The 21,590-nt window shown below is 48.0% G+C and overlaps 1 protein-coding gene across 23 annotated transcripts in view; it reads left to right on the top strand.

Annotated features, from left to right (window-relative positions):
• Dock9 (dedicator of cytokinesis 9) overlaps positions 1 to 21,590 on the top strand; it is a 279,931-nt gene that overhangs the window by 102,021 nt on the left and 156,320 nt on the right. For 17 of the 23 annotated variants that reach the window (XM_076545581.1, XM_076545587.1, XM_076545586.1 and 14 more), the window contains exon 2: positions 18,942 to 19,058. In XM_076545581.1, coding sequence (XP_076401696.1) covers positions 18,942 to 19,058 — 117 coding nt within the window. Of the gene's footprint in view, positions 1 to 55; positions 354 to 18,941; positions 19,059 to 21,590 lie in introns of those variants that run through there. The other 6 variants (XM_042285367.2, XM_076545588.1, XM_076545591.1 and 3 more) reach the window with 2 other exon arrangements.

Below are 21,590 nucleotides of genomic sequence, written 5' to 3'. Positions count from 1 at the left end.
CGGGAGCCTCCCATTTTCCAAGCTGTAGTAACACCCCTGGAGGCTGGCCTTCTCGGCCATGCCTTCCCACCCCTCAGGCTCTGCACATCCAGCCAGTGAGGCTGACCCTTTGTGCCTGGGAAGCAGGCTTCCTTCCCTTCCTCTGGCCAGTGGTGTGCCTGTGCCTCCAGCAGCCGGGGACTCTCCACCGTGCCTGCTGCGGGCTTTCTGAGGACCGTGCTGGGTGGAGAATGCAGGCTGATAAGTACAGGACTAGTGGCAGAAATGACAAGAAGGAGCTGGTTATCGAGTCCCCCCTGCAGTACAAGGATTCAGCTCAGGGAGACGTGGAGGCGGCGGAGAGCGTGGTGCTGGTAAGACTCCTGTCCCCACTGGGGCTGTGACTGCGTGAATGAGTCCAGCGGCTCTTGCGCGTCTCTGACTTTCCGACTTGCTCTCCTGTCTCTGGTGAGCCTTTCTCTGTCTTCTTTCCTTGGAGCCTGACCTAAAGTCTACTTCCGTTTTTCCTGGCGAGGAGAGAAATGTTGACATTTGTGGGTGAGCAGGTTTCCAGGAGGCAACTTTGCATAAAACAGTTTGGTACCATTTAAAATTTTGTTACACCTAGCTGCAACATTTTTCAGAAATAAACCCAGCCAGGGGTGTTTTAATAGCAATCGGGAGTTGGAGAGAAAGCACTCTGCAGAATTAAGCCCTTCTGTACGTTATCTATGTCAGCGAGAGAACGCGGCGGATGCTGCGGAGCGTTCTAGACTGCCTGTGTTCTCTGCCCCTTGTTTGTTTCTGTTGGGGAGTTTGCTGGGAACAGAGTCGGGAAGAGTCTCACCTGTGAGGCGCCTGACAGGAAAGCTGGTGTTGTAACGTTAGCCAAGTTGATAGCCGTTTGAACAAGGTCCAGTGCCTCGGTAGACTCTGGGAGGCAAGAATGTGCAAAGTGGTTGTGCTGTCAGCCGTCTAGGAGTGGGCTGTGCCTCCCTTTGGAATTTCGTTAGCACAATAAAGGCATGTAATATTTTAAGCAAGCTGCAGAAACCACCCGCATGCTCTGCAGAGGGACAATCGAGCCTTTCACATCGTCTGTTAAAGGATTGTCCAGCGGGAGCCTCGCGTTTCTATGTCGCTTTTTTCCTTCTTTCTCTAAACATGGAAGTTCAGTTGTGGCTGCTGTGGTACTAGAGTGCTTGGTTTCTAATTTACTGCACCGGCAATTAAGAGCTGTGAGGACGGGATTGTAACTTTCAGAATTGCTTTCCTTTGTGATGAGGGAGGTCGCCTTATATTGCACTGCCCTCAACATGGCTTTGCTCACCCTGGGCTGAAGCTCAGCCCAGTACGCTGACCCCCCCCCCCCCAGCTCATTTTCATCTTAGACATTTAGCCCGTCCCCCCCCCCCCCTCCCCGGGATATAATGTTTAGAAACAGTTTGTTCATTATCTTAGATCCTTGTTCTAGCCTGGTGGCCGGAGCCACCTGCATGCTTCCTAGAGTGAACAGCATATGAAGTTGGAGGAAGTTGTGTGGTTTGGATTCCCCGGTGAATGGCCTTAAATGTGTTTGGGGCTTCTCCTGGTGTGTAGAAATAGCCATTCAGAGGACCGAGTGGCTTGTGGTGGTGCGATTTCTTTTTTTTAAATAACATGAAAGTGACTTTTCAAACATTGACGTCTGTTTCTAGTCTTCAGTTTTTTCCCCCCCACTGCTTAGGCTGTAGTTATGTGTTTAGTTCAAATCTCACTCCAGACATTTCCACGGGGAATAGCAAAAGACAAGGCTGGGCTGGCTACACTGTACATGGGGAACACTTCTTGGGGCATGGAAACTTCTCATGCTGTGGAACGGTCTAGCCCTGTGCACCTGCAGAGGTGAGGCTGGAGAGGGAAGGAAACCGAACATCTAGACACCTTTCTTATCTGCAGGGGTTTTCCTTCCACAGAGGCTAACAAGATAAGAGTGATATCAGAAGCCAGGATCCAGGGGAGCCTCACTCACCAGGCAGATCTCTGCCTTTGCCGACAGCTGCCCACAGCAAAGGGGAGCTCAGCAGGCTGCTGGGAGCACAGCTTGTTTCTCAGGGGAGCACCCTGAAGTGTGCAGACACAAGATCAGTGTCGGGTGCTGATGATCAGTGGGGCACCAGTTGTCCCTGTGCTTTTGTGAGGATCCCTAAGCCTGACATTTGAGTGAACTATACGGAGAGGTGTTAGCTACAGGCAACATACTTCCTGTAAGAAGTAGCATTTAGTTATTATGTATAAATAGTCTCTAGGAGAAAATAATAAACCATTAGGAGGGACAACTAATGGTTGATAAGGAATGTAAGTAGTACACCCCCGTCCCTGGGGCAGGATCCAATTCAAAGCCTCCTGTAGGCAAGGCCCCAAATGCTCTGCTCCTGAACCCCACTCAGGCTGCTTGTCCTGCTACGTGAAGGCTGCCATTGTTACTAACCTGCTCTGTGTATTTCCTGGAGTGTTCTGTGCATGTCAGAGCTCAGCCCTCTGTACAGCCGCATGCTTTGGAAAGTGCAGGTATAAAGGATTTTTTAGTATTTTTCTCCCAGAACACATCAAGAACCATACATGGATTTATGCTGGTGTGTGTGTGCGTGCGCGCGCACAGACAGACAGACACACACACACACACACACACACACACACACACACACACACACACACACGTATGTGCGAATGCCTATCAGAGCTCAAGCTCATGTCTCATCCCTCAGGTATAAGGAGCTTAAGTTCCTGTTTCCATCCCATCAACACTACGGTTGTAAGAACACACAGCCGCACCTGTCTTCAGTACATGGAGAGACTGGGGATCAAATTAAGGCCCTCAGCCTTGCAGGCAAGCACTAACTAATGGCTGTCTCCCAGCACACATGTGCCTTATTTTTAATGGTTATAGAACACTCCCTTCTAAATCTCTACCTTAATTGGGTAGTTACTCAGTTTGTGAATGTTCTGGTGTATATATCTTAAAGTGCTTTCTGCAAACCTTCTCACCCTGTAAACTGAAAACTTGCCCTTGTGCTTGGTGATGGTGTCTCTGTTTCTTCTCGGGGACGTGTTTGAGGTTTCCCTGAGCAGTAATCCCTCACCCCCCTTAGGGCTAGGAAGGCCACTGCTGGTGGTGGTGGTTTTGTTTTTAGGTAGGGTCCTGACTTCCAAAGTGCTCCGTCTCCTTGCCAATCTAGTGATGGGATTACAGGTGTAGGCCGCCACACCTGGCTGGAAAGGTTTTTTTTTTTTTTTTTCCTTTGGGGGGGGGTTGTGGGGTTTTTTTTGTTTGTTTTTGGTTTTGTTTTTCAAGACAGGGTTTTTCTGTTTAATAGCCCTGGCTGTCCTGGAACTTGCTTTGTAGACCAGGCTGGCCTCAAACTCACAGAGATCCACTTGCCTCTGCCTCCCAAGTGCTGGGATCAAAGGCGTGCGCCACCCACCACCGCCCAAGAACAGCATGCGTCCTGTGTAGCACAAAGCCTCAGAGGCCAGAGGACTCAGCTTGTCTCTGCACAGGAGCAGAAAGCAAAGGATATCTGTGTCCCTGTTCCACCATCGGTGGTGACTCTGTGGCTGTGCGTGATGCACGGTGAGCACTTGGTGTTTTTATGTCTGTGTGTTGCCTGCTCACGGTGAGTCCCGCTCTGCCCTCCAGACTGTAAGGCAGTTTGTCCTTGGGAAGACCTAATCCTAACTGTTACTTTCCAGCCCTCCAGAGGAGAAGGCTGTGGCGCTCCCAGTGGCGTGGAGCTTCTGTGTGGGGCATTTTTGTTGAGCAGGTGGGGCCTCTAACACTGGCCTCAGTTTGAGGGTTTTGGCCGTTGGAGAACAGCAGGACAGGGGACGCCTGAACATCTGCATGCAAAGGGACATTGTTTGGGCGTTCCCATACTGTCGTGGGACTGAAAGCGTTAACAGGTGAATTTGAGCTCTGACTCGAATGTTTGCAGTCACCCATGTTCACTAAGCAGCGAGGTGGCCGCCCTTGTGCCCCTTGTGGGGAGAGGACCCCAGAGGACTCAGGTTCCAGCGGCTCCCCCAGTGCGTCAGTCCCACAGAGGGAGGAGTCAGGGCCTTTTCTATTCATGGACCGTTTTACTCCAGACTCGCTAGACCGAGTGAAGGAAGACCCAGGTCCTGAAGGACAAGTCTGCGGGCAAGGACCTAACAGCCTGGAAGACTCAGTCACACTGAGAAAGGGCTGAATCTGTGTGAGCCCCCTGAGAAGGAAGGGCAGCAGTCGGTATTATTCAGTGAGTCATTTCCCTGCTATCTGTGTTTCAGTAGTGTGAGGTTCAGGACACATTGTCAGGTGGCCAAATCAGGGCATTTTCTTCCTGAGAGCTTCAGGCACTTGTGACTGTACACGTTTTTCTGCCTCATTTGTTTCTTGGTTCATTCGGCCGCACATGTGAGAACTGAGATCTATCTGCCAGGCTTGCTGGGTAGTCACCGGGACACAGAGGCCTGTCCTTCGCAGGTACTAAGACCCGGGCAATGAAAGGACTCGCTTAGGAATGCTCTCCTGTAGCCACAGTGTGTGTTACTCCCATCCACCCTTTCCAGACAGGGAACATTTCACTCTCCCCAGCTGGAGGAAGGCCACACTCTGGTATATTTTTTCACACAAGCTGTAGGCTTTCTGGTAGGCACAGGGGCTCCCGAGATTCAGAGAACTGTTCCCACAGGTGAGGCTCCCACTCTTACACACGTGTTTCATTGAGTAACCTAGAAGGAAACTATGGAACGCGATCCTAGGGAGAGCGGGGTGACTGTCCTAAGGTGTCCCCGGGGCTTCCAGGCTTCTGCCACTGCCTCACTCTCCTGCTAAGCTGCTTTGGTTTCTTGCTTTATAGAAATGGAGATCGGCCTCTCTGGTGTATTTCATTTCTCCTGCCATAAAGTGCGTGCAGAGTGACTGGCCACTGTTTTATACAGCAGGGCGATGCTCCCCGACTTTTATTTTGGTGGAATAATAATAGTTAAGAAGCCAGTCCCCTGCTGTGCAGAAGGCACTGTTCGATGCCTGTTAGATGCTGATTTCGTGAGTCCTCGCAGTTCCTGTACAGGGGAGGAAACAGGCTTAGAGGGGCTTGGTAGCTGGATCTGCGTCACAGTAAGCTGCAGAGCCAGGATGGCAGATTCCTGGTCAGGTTTCCTGAGATCTGTGCCTGTATACACACACACACTCACACACTCTTACTGACAAAGATAAAGGTTTTCACTTAAGCCTGCCACTGTGAAGGGAAAGAGATAAGAAAGGTAAAAAACCCTCATTAAAAACTTGAAAATTCGAGCTGGAGAAATGGCTCAGTGGCTCAATGCTTGGTGATCTTACAGAGCACTGGAGCTCAGACCCAGGGCTTCTCTCGGTGCCTGCAGCTGTAGCTCCAGGGAATATGATGCCTTCTTCTCCAGGGTACCCTCACACACGCGGCATGTTCATATGTACGTGTGCGCACACAAATAAATCTTACACACACACACACACACACACACACACACACACACACACACACACACACCGCTGACCTTTGACATTTTTATCTGTGCAATGAAAGGTAGGTAGTATATCACCTCTCAGACCAGCCCAGGGTCAGGACTAAGATCATGGAGATTTAATTTCAAGCTTTAAGCTTAGTTTATATAAAAAGGCTTTGTTTGGGGGCTAGGGGCCTGTCCTAGTTAGGATTACTGTTGCTATAATGAGGCACCAGGACCAAACACTTCCACATCATAGTCCATCACCAAAGAACGTCAGGACAGAAACTCACTCAGGGCAGGAACCTGGAGGCAGGAGCTGATGCAGAGGCCATGGAGGGTGCTGCTTACTGGTTTTCCCCCAGGGCCTGCTCAGCCTACTTTGTTGTAGAACCCATGACCACCAGCCCAGGGATGGCACCACCCACCATGGGCTGGGCCCTCCCCCATCAATCACTACTTAAGAAAAAGCCTTACAGCTGGAATTTATGGGGAAATTATGAGGTTTCCTCTTTTCAGATGATTCTAGCTTGTGTCAAGTTGACATAAAACTAGCCAGCACAGGGACCATAGGATGGGGCGACATTTCATCATGGACATTGTCTGAGTCAGCTGTTTGTAGATGCATGAATGAGCTGCAGAATTTGGGACAGAGTCTCCCGGCTGCCTGTGAAGGTAATTTTAGAACCAAGAAGGCCTGGACTATATAATTGTTACTTAATTTTCTAGAAGTTTTCAGTCCCCTGTAATGTGATATAACTAGTTCAGAGTTTCTCCTAAAACAGCGTTCTGAGGCCTAGGAAGTGTGCAGGGCCCTCACTCCCTACAGGCGTATGGACCTCTGACCAGCAGGGTGCTGAGGATCCAGCTTCCTGGATGGGGTTGATCCCACAGTTCTGTGTGCAGATCTCCTTGCTGTGGAGAAAGTTCCTCCCAGGGAAAGGCTGCCAGGAGCCCAGCTCTGGTGCTGAGGAGACACACCTGCATTTCTGTATCAGAACAGTTCAGTGGAGGTCGGAGCTGCCGGCTCCCCTCCCAGGCGCCTGGCATTGCCTGTTCCACCACCACACAGTCTTGCCTTACTCTCCTTTGCAGAGGAGCCTCCTTGCCATGCTGAAGCTGGCCTTGAACTTGGCTGTGGAAACTTCCAAAATACTGTGTCAGAATACCTTGGTGTCATTGCCTGGGGATCATGCTCCTGTTCCTTTCCTTCCATCTTAGAGGATTAGCTGTGGGCACCCAGCCATGTCACACTTCCCAAAAGAGGGAGGGGGCGATGCTGGAGGAAGCAGCTAGACCACGGTACACGTCCCCAGCCACGTGGCTAGCATTGGTTAGTTGAGTTTACTGGTAGTTTAGTTAACGTGTTTATGACCTGACGTGGGTAGAGAAGGGCAAACTTAAGTTCCCAAAGTGAAGCCCTCTCCTGCTCCCGTGTGCTGGCACCTCTCTTTGTCGCCAGCCCCGCCTCTTCCTGGAAGCACAGAGGAAGTGTTCGAGCACACCGCGGGCGGCCTTCCCATGTTGGCTCCCATGTCCCAGTCCAGTCGGTGCTTGCTGGAGATGCGCAGGACAGGGCAGAAACGGCACAGATAAGAGGGGCTTCTCAAAGACCCCAGGCTCCCCTCCTCCCGCTCCACCTCCCAGGTAGATCTGACCGCTCCATCGCTACTGTGGTTTTTCAAACAACAGAAACAAAAAACAGAAACAAAGTTTCAGAAAGTAAACGTTTTCTTCTTGATGTCAAATCTTAAAAGTAGCAGAAGTAGTACGTCATTAGTACCCACTTGAAACTTTCTAGCCCAAGTAAGGTAGCACAACACTGGTGTAATTGATAGTTTAACCAAGGATTTCTAATATATTACTAATCTTTTAAAAATATCAAAGTAGTTTTACTTTCTTTTAATCAGACTGATATCGACATTTAGTCTCTGCTTCAGCACATCTGAATTCAGAATGGTGTGTGTGTGTGTGTGTGTGTGTGTGTATGTGTGAGTGTGTGTGTGTGTGTGTGTGAGTGTTTGTGTGTGTGTGTGTGTGTGTGTGTGTGTGTGTGTGTGTGTGTTCGCCCGTGCTATGCTGTACATTGTATGTGCAGGCTAGGCCTTAGTCTTAAGTCCCGTTATACCTTGTTTCTTGAGGTAGGGATTCTCATTGGCCTGGAACTTACTAGTTACTAGGCTGCCTGTCCAGCAAAGCCTGAAGGACCCCCCTGTCTTCATCCTCAAGGCACTGGGATTACAGATGCCACCGCCATACTCGGCTGTTTTTTTTTTTTTTTTCTTCATGCATCCTAGGGCTTGAACTCAGGCTCCCGTGGTTGTAAGGCAAGCACTTTACTGACTGAGCCCCCTCTCCAGCCCCAGATACCCACATTTCAAATGCTCAGCAGTCACACGTAGCTACTAGCCACCTCACTAAATGCCTCTAAATAATACTTGTCCATAAATTTACACATTTAGCCTCAAAATAGGAGTTTGTCATGGAGGGGGGTGAGTCACTGGATGAGGTAACATATTTGTGAATGTGTAGGAAGAAAACAAATGATGTTAGTGTAAGCCCAGGTTCACTCCTAAAGTGCTTGCTTGTCTGGTGGCATCTATGTGTGTCCATGCACCCGAGCATGTATTTCAGAGTAAGATTATTAATATCTTTCACCTGGGATGTGCATGTTGTTAATGCCAGCACTCTGTGTTTCCTCAATGGAGCAGAGACTGTCAAGCCTCCACGGCATGGGGCAGTCAGCTCAGCAGTGCTCAGACCTGAGCAGAAAGGCCTTGTGCTCGCGTCCTCTCTGGATGTGTGGAGGAGGACACAGCTTTGTGCAGAACAGAGGAATGAGGCATTGGGTGCATGCTTTTATCATGCTTACTGTCCATGATATGGGGATAGTCGTGGGCGTAGGGCTGGGAGACCGCAGGGTTACTATCTGGGTGACCGTCCTTAATTCCTCTAACTCCCTTGAGCTGGTTCCTCATTGTCTATGAGTATGATGTGTAGTCTGGCAAAAGATGTGCCAGTTGAGGGGTCAAATTTTACTGAAGCTGAACTGTACATGGTTACTCATGACCCTTGTAACCTGTGTGATGGGCCACTGCTCTGTAGGAGGCCTTGTATATGGAAACCCTTCAATAACCCCATGACAAAGAGAATAGAAAATGCCACTTCACTGATAGGGATATTTACTTATTTTTAAGTTTCTATTACATTTAATTGTGTGTGTGTGTGTGTGTGTGTGTGTGTGTGTGTGTGTGTGTGTGTGGTGTGTGTGTGCGCGCACAAGTTGTGCTTTAGCTGCTGAGTCATGTCTCTGTCCCAGAGAAGGATGCTTAAAGGTTAAGTGAGTACACAGTTTGCTCTAAGACCACATCATCCGTCAGTAAGCGGTAAAGCTAGGGATTTTTGAAAAATAATTTCTAACATGAAATTCTCCAAAGCAGATGGCCTAGTAGAGTGCTCGCCCAGTCGAGTGGCATCGGAACCATCTGGAGGGTTTGCTGAGACAGTGCTGGGCCACCCCAGAGCTGCTGATTCAGGGGTCTGGGGTGAGCTTGCACTTCTAATAAGTTCCAGATGCTGGGGCTGAGCTTTGAGAGGCTCTAGACTGCTGTAATGAACCCCTCCACATTGTCTTCCATAGTACTCAATATTTGGGGGACCTGAATTTAAATTCTGGCTGCTCCCCTGCAGCTGGTCTCTGCCGCCCCTTCCCTGCAAGCCTGCAGGAACTTGTGAGCAGAATACCCTGTGGACATTGCCCTTCGGCCCCAACAGCTTAAGGTAAGTCGTTAGGAAATGGGACTAAAGCAGGCTTTTAGAGCCTCTTTGCGTAATTGCTTGACCTCTTTGTTTCCGAGTTTCAAAAACAGCTTTCGTTACCTCAGAAGCATCAATAATTTCTAGGCTACGATGTTAAAGAAGGAAAAATGAGGTTGTCTGAAAGAGCCTGTAGTGTAGATTTGTTATAGAATTAGCGATCCCTTCTCGCCTGTAGAAACACGCGTGCTGGGGTTCCGCAGGGCTCCCCTGGGCTCTGTGTGGCTTGTGTCACAGGAGGGGATGCTGGAAGCTCACAGTGTTTGCAAGGGAGCGAGTCCCAGCCCTCTCTGTGTCTCCTCCTGTGACTCCTGGGCACGGGGCAGCGAGTGAGTTCCCTAAATTCCTGTCTTGTCTTCCTCTCTTCATTAATATTCTCAGCAGCATCCCTGCTGAGCACAGCTGTCTAAATGGGAGCAGTTGCATGGGTTCTGGGTAATTGGTATTAATATCACTATGACGTCAGCCTCCAGCCCAGCATTTCTCTTGTCCATTTTCCAGATGCTGTTGATTACAGTTTTCTACAGTCTTGACTTCTGTTCACTTGAGAAGTAGATTAATAATTTTCAAAAGCCATGTCCCCTATAAAAATGACACATTTGAAACCTTTACCCTTCATTTGCTGTCACGTGGTTTTGAGATGGACAGCTTTCCTTATGTAGACACGTTTGATCAATAAAACCACCATTCGGTGACCAGTTCTATAATTCGAATGCTTTTGAAAGTGCCCTCGAGAGTGAGGCTTGGACGACTTCTTGGTTCTACAAGAGAAAACTGAACTCACAAGTGTGTGGTTGTTGGAGTTAGTCTGCACTGCAGGTAACCCTGTGTAGCAGTGAGAAGTCCCCCTGGACGGCTGGGAACCTGGTGCTCCTGTGTGCTGGGCTGTCGTCTTCAGATCCTCATGGGTTGTGCTTTAACGCTCGGGTTCAAGTGTACTTTACATTTAGGTAAGCTTTATTTGTCTCCTGTGTTTATCACAACGTAGAAATTTAACAGTGCCTCCACGGTTTGGGTGGGAGCCGAGGGGAGCACCTGAGCCAGGACTGCCGAGACCCCTCTTAGGGACTCAGACGGTTCATTCCTTCCCCTCCTCCTGACCCCGCCTGTGACAGGAGGCCTAGAATGGATGATCCTCGAGTTCAGATGTTTGTACAAGCAGGTGGTCCCTGCATTGGCTACTTTTCTACTGCTGAGACAAACACCACAACAGAGGCAACTTACAGAAGAAAGTTTGTTTGGACTTAAAGTTTCAGCCAGAGAAGAGTCCATGGCGGCAGAGTAGGGGTGTGGCAGTGGGAGCTGGGGGATCGTGTCCTGAACTCTGAGGGGGAAGGGCTCACTGGGGATGGCAGGAGGCTGTGGAAACTCACAGCCTGCCCCCAGTGACATCCTTCCTCCAGCAAGGCCACACCACTGTGCCATCCGACAGGAACCAGGTGTTAACTCTGAGTCCGTAGGGGAGATTCCCTTTCAAACCACCGCATGCATGTACTTATTGTGAAATGTTCCTGACCTTTGTTTACAAAAGTGAACTCCAGTGGGGAGCTGGAGATAGTGCTGTGATTGAGAGTGAGTACTGCTCCTGCAGGGGACCTCAGTTCAGTGGCTGTGAGCCACCTGTCACTCCGGCTCCAGTGCACCTGGACTCTGTGCACTGACACACACACACACACACACACACACACACACACACACACACACACACGCACACACACACACACACACGCACCACGCACGCGCACACACACACACACACACACACACGCACACACGCACGCATGCACGCATACACACACACACACACACACACACACCTTAAATTTTTTTAGTGTGCTTTCTAACAGCTTCTAGATCTTTCTTACATATGCTAATGAGCACTGTAGAGAAGATCCTGAGTTACAGAATGATAATGGATTGTATCATGTTTACTGTGATCTCAGAGGTTTGTTGATTTTGTTTTGAGACAAGGTCTCACTGTTAGTCCAGGCTAGCCTGGAACTCCAGCCTCAGCCTTGCAAGAATTAGAGGTGTGTTAGCATGCTGGCAGTCTCCCAGATTTTTTTTTGGTTTTTCGAGACAGGGTTTCTCTGTGTAGCTTTGCACCTTTCCTGGAACTCACTCTGTAGTCCAGGCTGGCCTTGAACTCACAGAGATCCACCTGGCTCTGCCTCCCAAGTGCTGGGATTAAAGGTGTGCGCCGCCGCCACCTGGCTCTCCCAGTCTTAATGTCATGTAACTGTCATTTGGTGAGAGGTCATTTTCCCTGCTGGAAGGTTGTGTGTCTCTCAGTTCCCTTGCTTCTCCTGTGTGTGGCCTCCTCCTCAGAGCTCTTCTCCTTACAGTCCACTTGCTCATCTGGCTTCATTTTGCCCCACATGCTGTAGACTGGAGGTGAGCACCCCACGTTTGAACTAGTCCTTGCCCCCCCCCCAGCTGAATATTTGCATGCATTTTAGAGAAAAGACTGAGAACTGTGCAAAGACATGGGAGCAAGGGTCCCTCATCGGAGCCATGCCTTTGGCCAGTGCCACCCATGCATTCAGAGGAAGCTGGAGCAGACTGTTAGTCATCTCTTGTTCCTTAAGCAGTGGCTCACAGTTTCACTGTTCACTTCAGGCAGCAGCCACGTAGAATATAGTAGCTTTGGCTGTCTCTCTCACATTGGATTTCCAGTAAACCTGAAGTGTCCTGCACATCAGTGCCCCACCTCTCGCCTGCTGCACGCCCTCCACCCCTCACAGACCCACTGTTTTGAGCAACGTGGTGCTTTGTGAACTCTTTGTGCCCAAGGAGAACCTGTTGTAAAGTCGATGGAGCTGAGTTGTGTAGCTTCCTTCTGGGGTCTGGGCAGTTGGATTCATTTGAATTCATCAGCTTGTATTTTTCAGTTCCCCTCTAATTTTGTAAATTTCAGGTTGCCCTAAATCCATGTGCACCTATGAGCATGCACACTGGTGTCCACCCTTAATCTCCGCTGCCTGGTTCAATCCCAGAAGCTTCCTTTAGGAAGCACCATGTTGCGGGTTCCCTCACTCATCCCTGACAGTGCTGCATGGTGTCAGGTGTGGTTCCAAGTACTGGAGATGCCTTAGCTCGAGGCAGATATAATAACCTCACTGCAGTCAGGTCAGAAACCCCGTCTGTCCTGGGCCCCCACCGTTGTTACTCATCCTGCCCTTCTCGTTCACAGATTGAGCTGTCTCTCTGGCTGTGAACTCTTTTGGGCAGAGGCTTTATCCTCACCTCTGTGTCCCAAAGATCTGTCATGGCGCATGTGGACAGGTTCGGTAAATATCTTCGGAGAGTACGGATGCATCGTGATAACAGTGTTTGCACACCAGGAAGGGTGGCTGTCCGTTGTCTATGCTCGCTCTAGTCTCAGGAAAACAAGGGCTCCTCAGATCCCACAACTTCAGGAAGCTGGGAGTAGGAGTTAATAAACAAGACTCTCACGTAAGTGGACAGACAGTATAGGAAGGCCCAGGCTTGTCACCTGGTTCAGAAGCACATCCCTGCTCTGTCGCATCCCCAGCAGATGTCTTGGAAAACAGACTAGGTTTCATGGCTTTCATCCTCTTGAAGAGAAATCAAGGGAAGTCCTAAATTCTTCATGAGCAAGAATGATGAGTTTCTCATTTCTCAGTAGAGCCTACCAAGAGTTGCCACTTCCTCTGTTTGCTATTTTAAGAAGTGGTGTTCAGGATCTCATGTGTTAACATCTAGACCGAGACAGAAGAAATGTCTAGAAAGTTCACAGGAAGCTCTTAATGGCTGAGGAAGAACAGTGGGGTTACTCTGTTAGTTTTTGAGGTTCGCTCTTCCCATGGCTTGCAGACCTTGTGTTGGACCGTAACTGAACTATGTTGTGGATGAACGATTTCTAGGTTGTCTGCCTTCCACAGGCATCCAATTTCCCCAGGGCTGGGAATATTTCCTGGTTTGATTACCTTTCCATCTGGAATTCTGGTGTGCATGAACATGGGTCATCTCATCCAAGGAAGCATGTGCTGTGGGAGGCGGGGTTCAGAAGGCCTAGAAGAGTGTTTAGCACCAGGGCACAGAGGCCTCACCGTCCTTCATCCATGAGCACAGTAGGGGGTTTCTGCACTGACAGTCCTGTGTTCAGTACCCTAGAAATGCTGTGATTTCCTGTGCAGAGCTAACTTGTACTCATGCAGTCCCTTGAGATGAGGAGCACTCTCTAGGCCATTCTGATCCCATGGCCCTTGTATCAAGCCATTCCTGTGGGACTCTGTGTACTGGGTGGTTTTGTTTGTCAACTTGACATAACCTAGAGTCATCAGAGGAAGGAGCCTCAGCTAAGGAACTGCCTCCTTAAGATCCAGCTGTGGGGCAATTTCTCATTTAGTAATCAATGGGGGAGGGCCCAGCCCGTGGTGGGTGGTGTCATCCCTGGGCTGTTGGTACTGGGTTCTATAAGAAGGTGGGCTGAGCAAGCCATGGGAAGCAAACCAGTAAACAGCTCCCCTCCATGGCCGCTGCATCAGCTCCTGCTTCTGGGATCTGCCCTGTTTGAGTTCCTGTGCTGACTTCTTCAGTGATGAACAGCAATGCTGAAGTGTAAGCCTAATAAACCCTTTCCTCCTCAACTTGCTTTTTGGTCATGGTGTTTTGTTGCAGCAATAGAAACCCTAAGACAGACTCCTTGGACTCCATATTTTTATCCTAGATGAGGAGACCATTTATAGGTCGTGGGCCTGTCTGACCCCAAAAGTATTCAACAAGTATATCTTGCCCTGATAAGTGCCGCATAACAAGCAGCGTACTCTTTCTCTTCCCCTGAAGGCTACACCCTGCCGCCTTTGTGGGATTGCTCTAACAGGACTGCCTTTCTGAGCACCTCAGTCGCGCCACACACACACACACACACACACACACACACACACACACACACACACGGACACGGACACGGACACGGACACGAACTGCATCAATAGTCAATTCAGCTGATAATGTGAGCTTTATATCAGCTCTGTGCTCGGCCCCTGAAAATCAGTGTCATCTCTATTATAGTTTTCTCTGTTAGGTCCTTTGTCTTTCTGTCTTTGTGCATGTCCCTGCCATCCTTGACTGTTGTATTTCATATGTTCATAGACAGTGGAGGAAATTATCTGTGAGTCGATCGGTACGTTGAATATATATGAAGCATTCACTAAAAGAAAAAAGAGACGTGCCCTGCAAGCAGTGATTGAAGTACACTTTATAATGATAAGGTACACCTAGTGTGTGCCCATGGACTGCCAGGCCCTGCTTTTGATGTGTGTCACCTCAGCTGCCCAACGGCGGTCCCTGATGACCATGCTTCTCCTCTCCTGTCACCACTGTCCTGCCTGGCCTTCAGTGTGATCACCTTAGCGGTGCGTGTGGCCCTGTACAGCAGCAGAGCCCGGTTCTGCAGGAGACCGCGCTTATGAGGCCTCCCGGAAGAAAAGGCACCCCTAGTTTGAAAATCAGACAAAGCGTGTGTATTAGTTACTTTTTCATTGCTGAAAACAAGAATGCCTGACAGAAGAACTTCAGCAAAGGTTTATCATGACTCGTAGTTTGAGGATGCAGTCCCTCATGACGAGGACAGCGCGGTGGCAGGGACCCGAGACATCAGGTCATTAGAAAGAAGCACGGGGCGGTGGCTTGCTCAGCCTCCTTCATCCTTCTGGAGTCTGCAGCTGCAGCCCGTAGAACGGCACCATTCTCATGTACCCCGGCCTTCCCACTCGAGTTAACCCAGCCTAGAAGAGCTCTCACAGACATGCCCAGAGGTTTGCTCTGAGCTGGTCCTAGACCCTGCCACAGCATGGAAGCAAATACTTCTTTAGACTTTCCTTCCCACCTCACCTAACCTGATAGAGAACATCTCCCATGGGGTGCCCAGGGGCTCGCCTCCCAGGTGGTACTAGATCCTGTCAGAGGATGACAGTACAAACTGACAGGGCATGAAGTGAATGAAAATAAATTATTCCTTGTGGCCGAACCTCCCTGAGGAGGTTTAAAGTTTAGCCTGTCCGGGCAGTGGTGGCGCACACCTTTAATCCCAGCACTCTGGAGACAGGTGGATCTCTGAGAGTTCAAGGCCATCCTTGTCTACAGAGCGAGCTCTAGGACAGCTAAGGCTACACAAAGAAACCCTGTCTCGAAGGGAAAAAGAAGTTCTGTCAGGGAGAAGAAAGAGTTCTGGTTGACGGAGGCCCAGTCGTAATCCAGTCTCACTGGCTGTTCCAGACCATTAATTAACTTGTTGGCCTCGGTGTTGGGTGGGCTAAGTGTAGTCACATGAGTGAAACCTCTTGAATGTTGCACTTTGGCACATAAAAGCAAGGCACTGCTTACATCTTCAGTGTTGTGTCTGGTTACTGAATACCTCCCAGATGACTTCTAGGGAGACTGAGTCACCTAGTTAATGAAAGCAGTATCCAGTGTCCTGACTAGGAAAAATGACCCTTGACATTAGAAAACAAGACTTTTGAGCAACTCAAACTTTACCAAATGTTTGAGAAATAATTACTGAATGCCTTTAATAATTGTAAATGTATTATCTGTGTTGGCCATAGATAGGAAACACATAAATATGCGAACATGGAAAAGTAATGTATGGAATTATTATAATAAATTACTGTTATTATTTTTTACCTAGCAGTGTGGTAATGGCAACTCTAGAGTTTAGGTTTGTCAACCATATGCTAGATCTGGCTATTGCCCATCTATAAAATTTTAAATCCATTCTTTGTCCTTTTGCCCCTGGCCGCTTTTGAATTCCAGGAGCAGAGCTTATGAATTTGACACAACCCAAAAGACCGAATATTTATCTTCTGGCTGTTTACAGCGTTTTCCGATTTCTGTTCATAGAACACAAGTGTTGGAGATCCTGGGAGCAGTGTTCCCAAGGAAAGAAGAAACTTGGAATGTCCTACCTACTACCTGGGGCTAAGATTCCGGCCTACTCAGAGTGTGGTCATGCATAAGGGATGTCAGAGAGTGCTGAGGTGACAGACTGCGGCTGATGGGCAGGGAGCCTTCCCAGTGACACTGGGGTGAGGCTGGAGCAGGATTTCCTGACTTCTTGAGGAGTGCCAGAGCAGCCTCCTGGCGGGTGTACGCCCCTGGGTCTTTCCAGAAAGTCCCCTGGCTGCTGTCTTGTGGAGCAAGGTAGAACAAAATATAAAGCCCAAACAAAACAAAACACATGAAAGACTGTAGGGAGACAACCCTTTCTCAGCAGTACCTTCCAGTACCTTCTGCTAGGGCCTCTACTGTGTCTGTGTCTTGAGTCTGAAGGAACCTCAACCCTTCTGTGGAGTCTGGTGGAGCTGATGGCCATTTTGTGAAGGGACAGATGGTAGATGTTCCCATCAGCCTGGAGCCTGGGCAGGTGGTTGTTCATGCTGTGTGTTAGACCCCCTTGTAAGCTGGGGATGGGGTGGGGTTGATGCCGCTCTGAGGGAGTTGTCCATCTTGCCCCCTTGGTAATGGAATTTTAGAAAACTGCGCTCATGTTTGGGTTGTGTTAGGCATATGGAGATGGCTTCTAAGGCGAATGTTATTAATTATGACGTCCGTTCATTTGCCAGCCAGTGTTTATTGACTGGCTGCTAAGTGCAGCACAACAAACAGAAATAGAAGAATAAATTTTTTAAAAGTTGACTTAAAATCATTTGGAGAATTTTTTCCCCTTGTGGCAGTTCTTATTTTAAAAAGAATCACTTTGTGTGAATTGTTTGGAGTCTTACATTTTGTAGGCACTGCCTGAGCTTTGGCCATCCCAGACTAACAACTACCTAGACGTTTATGATACCTAGCTCCAGTGTTATGATTTTGCATATTTTCCAGCCTCTGCTGGTTAAATATACACTTCTTTGGGTTCTGAACTTTTCTTAGAATGTAAAAATATCTTTGTCAAGTCTGCTTGGGTTAAATAATGGAAGTTAAATGTGAGCTTTTACTCACATGTTAGGTCAAGTTGTCTGGTTGCTGCTTGGACAACTCCAGTCTCAGGGCCTAACCACAGTACACTTTCAGTTCTCACTTAAGGCGTATTTCAGTGCCTAGGGGCTCTGCAGGGTGACTCAGCATCCAGATGTTCCAGGTGTGCTCTCTCACAGAGCTCCCTTCTCCCTGCAGGCCACTGCTGGGGCCAAGGTGTAGGTGGCCACATCTCTTCTGCTTACAGATCATTGGCCAGAAAGACAGTCATATAGCCACACCTAGCCAAAGGGAGCCTGGGAAATGTAGTTTAATTGTATTGAAAAGGAACCCAGAGCATCTTCAGTTACAATTCTCATTTAAATGCTGCATATTGGATGTCTTTAGATATTTCCTAAATTGTCACTTCAGTATATATAATGTTCACTGAGACCACGTGTTTTAGATCTTGTATTAATAGTTTAAAAATAATTTTGCAGTAATTTGTTAATGATGGATTTAATTACTTTGTAAAATTTGTAAAATTTTTCATTTATTTATTCTGTGTGTGTGTGTGTGTGTGTGTGTGTGTGTGTGTGTGTGTGTGTGCATGTGTATGTGTATCACATATGTGCTTGCTTACTTGTACCACAACACATGTGTGAAGGTCAGAGAACAGCTTCCAAGAGTTGGTTCTCTCCTTCTACCATGTGGGTTCCGGGGATTGAACTCAGGTCGTCAGGCTTGATATCAGGTGCCTTTACATGCTGAGCCATCTTGCTGGTCCTGGATTCAGTTACTTCTTATAATAGATACATACACATATAAAATTTTAGTGGCTTTGTATAGCACACACACACATGTACACTTAATATGTATATACTTGTGTCTATTTTGACACTCTGTAATATATAGTTACTTGAATATGGATTTCTGCCTGCAGCATAGATGTGCCCCACAAACGTGCTGGCAATGATGGTGCTCAAGAAAAGGGAGTTTTACTAAAAAGGTTGTTGGAAGTAGCTGGAAGTATCTTTCATTTCCCGTGGGCTTTTTACCATTCCCTGGAGTTCACTCCCAGAGGGTGTGAGTAGTTGTTCTTGCCTGCCTGCTTTCAGTCCAGCTCATGTGTTTGTAGGTTCAGGCAATGTGTATGTTGTGAGTATGTAGTATTTCAGGGGATTGGGTGGTGGCCCAGAGGGTCCCACGGAGTGTTGTATGAGTTGGTCCTGTAGGGACATTTAAGGCCTGGGCAGGCTATGGCTGGGTCTCTCAACAGGGCAGTTCTTATGGAACTGTGGTTAGAAATGGCTGGAAATCCCATCAGAATGCAGACCTCTTGTTTGCCTAAATAAGTGAATGAGCATCACTCTGGCTGGGCAGGGTGCCATGAGAAGTGTCTCTTTTCCCTCTGAAAACAAATGTGTTCTCATTCTGTTTCTTTTCAGTAGTGAAGTCAGTGCAGTTATTGTAGAAAAGTTGGGAAATGTCACGGTCTAGATAGATAAAGTCCTTTCTCTTAAGGCACCTTTCTCAAGTAAGCCGTGATGGCTCGTGAGAAGCCATCCTGGGCCCAGGGCCATGAGCCACATGCTGAGTTCAGGCCAGCCTGGAGTTACAGTGTGAAACTCTGTCTCAACAAACAAACAAACAAACAAACAAAAGGGTGTATCTGTTGCTAAGGGTATCTCGGTGACTGTGACTTTCCTTTGGTCTCCTAGGCAAAGCCAAAGCTCATCGAGCCACTTGACTATGAGAATGTCATCGTGCAGAAGAAGACCCAGATCCTGAATGACTGTCTGCGGGAGATGCTCCTCTTCCCTTATGATGACTTCCAGGTGAGTGACCGCTCCACTCTCCACAGAGCCATGTTATTGTAGAAGAGTAGGAAATGTGATGGTATTGATTCGATCGAACACATTTTTCTATATATTGATGTACTGTTTGATTGGTGAACTCATGGTTTTTCAAGAGAGGACCAGAGCCAGTCTTGGTGGTGCAGGCCTCTCTGTTCCTATTTAGCTGGGAACAGAAGGAAGAGGAGGATCCCATGTTCAAGGACTGACTAAGCCACAGAGGGAGTTCAAAGCCAGCCTGGACAATGTAGTGAGATGGGTAGCGCGCTGCCCTAGCGTGTGTGAAGCCTTCTCTTCAGTCCTAGCAGCGTAAGAGGAAGGGGTTGTTAAATAAAAGAGAAAATGAATATGATTGTGTGCCTTATTATGACGTTATATTTTTAGTGGGGTTAATTATTCATGTTAGAAATATATATGTTTATATGTATGTATATGCAAACTTTGGGTTGACCTAGAGGATACAAGTGATTCTTATGTCTTAGAAGATTATTTTAGATTTTGAATCACTTTTTATTTTTGGTTTTTTGAGACAAGGTTTCCTTGTGTAGCTTTGCACTTTTCCTGGAACTCACGGAGATCTGCCTGGCTCTGCCTCCCAAGTGCTGGAATTAAAGGCATGCGCCACCACCGCCCGGCCTTGAATCACTTTAAGAAAAAAAAAAAAAATCAAACCTAGGACCTCCACGTGCTAGGCAAGTGGTCTACCACTGAGGTATATCCCCAAGCCTTGTTTGCTATTTTTTAAAGCAGGTATTCTTAGAATTGTCTGAGGAGCAGCAGAGGTTTGTTACATTCCCTGTGGGATGACACTTTGGACCGTGCCGTGAGGTGTCCTGAACCATGGGTTCCCCAAGAGAACAGTGGTGCTGTGAAGTCCGACTCGGTAGCAGGACGTAGGTGTCATTCCTGGGAGGGAAGCTCCTGCCTCCACTGCTGTCTGGGTGGATGCTTGATGTCTTTTAGCCTCTAGCTAGGTGACAGGCAGGAAGCGATGAGGTCACCGAGGAGCCAAGGGTTAGTCATCCTTCCCTAGTGACCCAGGACCACTGCGGTCTGCTCAGAGGTCTTGTTCCTATTTTGTTCTCCTGGACATTGCCCAACAGTTTCCTGTCCTCTACCTCAGTTTCCTTTACCTGGCTGCTCCTACGTGATGCTGTTACAGTCCAAGCTTTGTCTCCTGCGAACTGAGCTGAAAAACAAACTGTATGTAAATTCTTACATACTTGGAAGAAAATAAAGTCGTTGGTGTTAGAAGCCCCTTCTGGGGCTGGAGAGTGCAGTGGTTAAGGCTGCACTGCCCTTTGTGGTTGTTTTGTTGGTTGTTTTCTCCTGACTTCTCTGTGTAGTCCTGGTTGTTCTGAACCATCTGTCTCTGCAGACCACACTCAGATTTACCTGCTTCTGCCTCCCGAGTGCTGGGATTCACCAGCCCGGTTTTGCTTGGCGCCCTTGCAGAGGATTGGAATTCAGATCCCACCCAGCACCTGTGTTTGAAGGCTCACAGCTGTTTGTAACTCCAGCTCCAGGGCATCTGGCACCCCGGCTTGCGTCCACAGGCAATGCACACACACGTGCAAACTCACATACAGACACATAAAGAAAAAGGACATCTTTTTATAAGTCTTCTCCTTTGTCCTAATCTCACTTTCCAGAATTACCATGTACACTGTTTACTGTGCACACTGTTTTTTGCTTTTTGTTTGTTTTGTTTGTTTGTTTAGAAACTCTCGTGCTAATAGCATTTGTTCAGTTATAACCCTTGATGTTCTCCCAACACCAAATTTAAGAGACTTCAGTTTATATCAGGAGTGAGAATTTCATGAGTGTCTTTTCTTTCCAACTTCTAGAAATGCATATGTCAGCTGGACATGACTGTCTCCTTGGGGGGGGGGCTCTCTGAGGGGCGCAGGATGCAACGGGGTGGAGGTGACTGATTATGTAGTGTTACAGCCACAGGATGCGGCACTTGTGAGTGGAATCCTATCATGGCCCCAAATACCACGCTTTGAAAACGTCCTTTGATGAATAAACCCTGAAACTGAAGGACACACAGGACAGCACTCTAGAATTCTGCCTTTGGCCCAGGATTTGGCACCAAATGAAAAACAAAGTCAGTTGTTTACAGAGTAGACTCCTTGTTGACAATTTTTCCCTGCAGTACTCTCGGGGAAGCCACAGGTTATCTGAAGCTTCTTAGGCCATGGAGTGTACGCTTTTCTTGGTATTAAGGAATAATTTTGTTGTTTAGTCTTACAACCAAGAATGAAAAGTTGTATTTGTAGACATGAAATAAAATTGCTTAAGAAAGAAAACAAATCACCCAACACACAGTTTTTATTTTTTTAGTATCTTAGTATCATCTTCTCTCCCAGCGACAGAGGACCCAGATAGTCAAACATTTGTAGAGTCAAATGATTAAAACTTAAAGGAAATCCATTTATTTCTCGCCCGAAACCATTTCTGTGATATTCTAAGGGACAAAGAGCCTCAGCATCCCTGTTCGGACCAAGAATG

The sequence above is a fragment of the Peromyscus maniculatus genome, chromosome 9, assembly GCF_049852395.1.
Source record: "Peromyscus maniculatus bairdii isolate BWxNUB_F1_BW_parent chromosome 9, HU_Pman_BW_mat_3.1, whole genome shotgun sequence".
NCBI lineage: Eukaryota > Metazoa > Chordata > Mammalia > Rodentia > Cricetidae > Peromyscus > Peromyscus maniculatus.
This window is presented reverse-complemented; position numbering and strand designations above follow the sequence as displayed.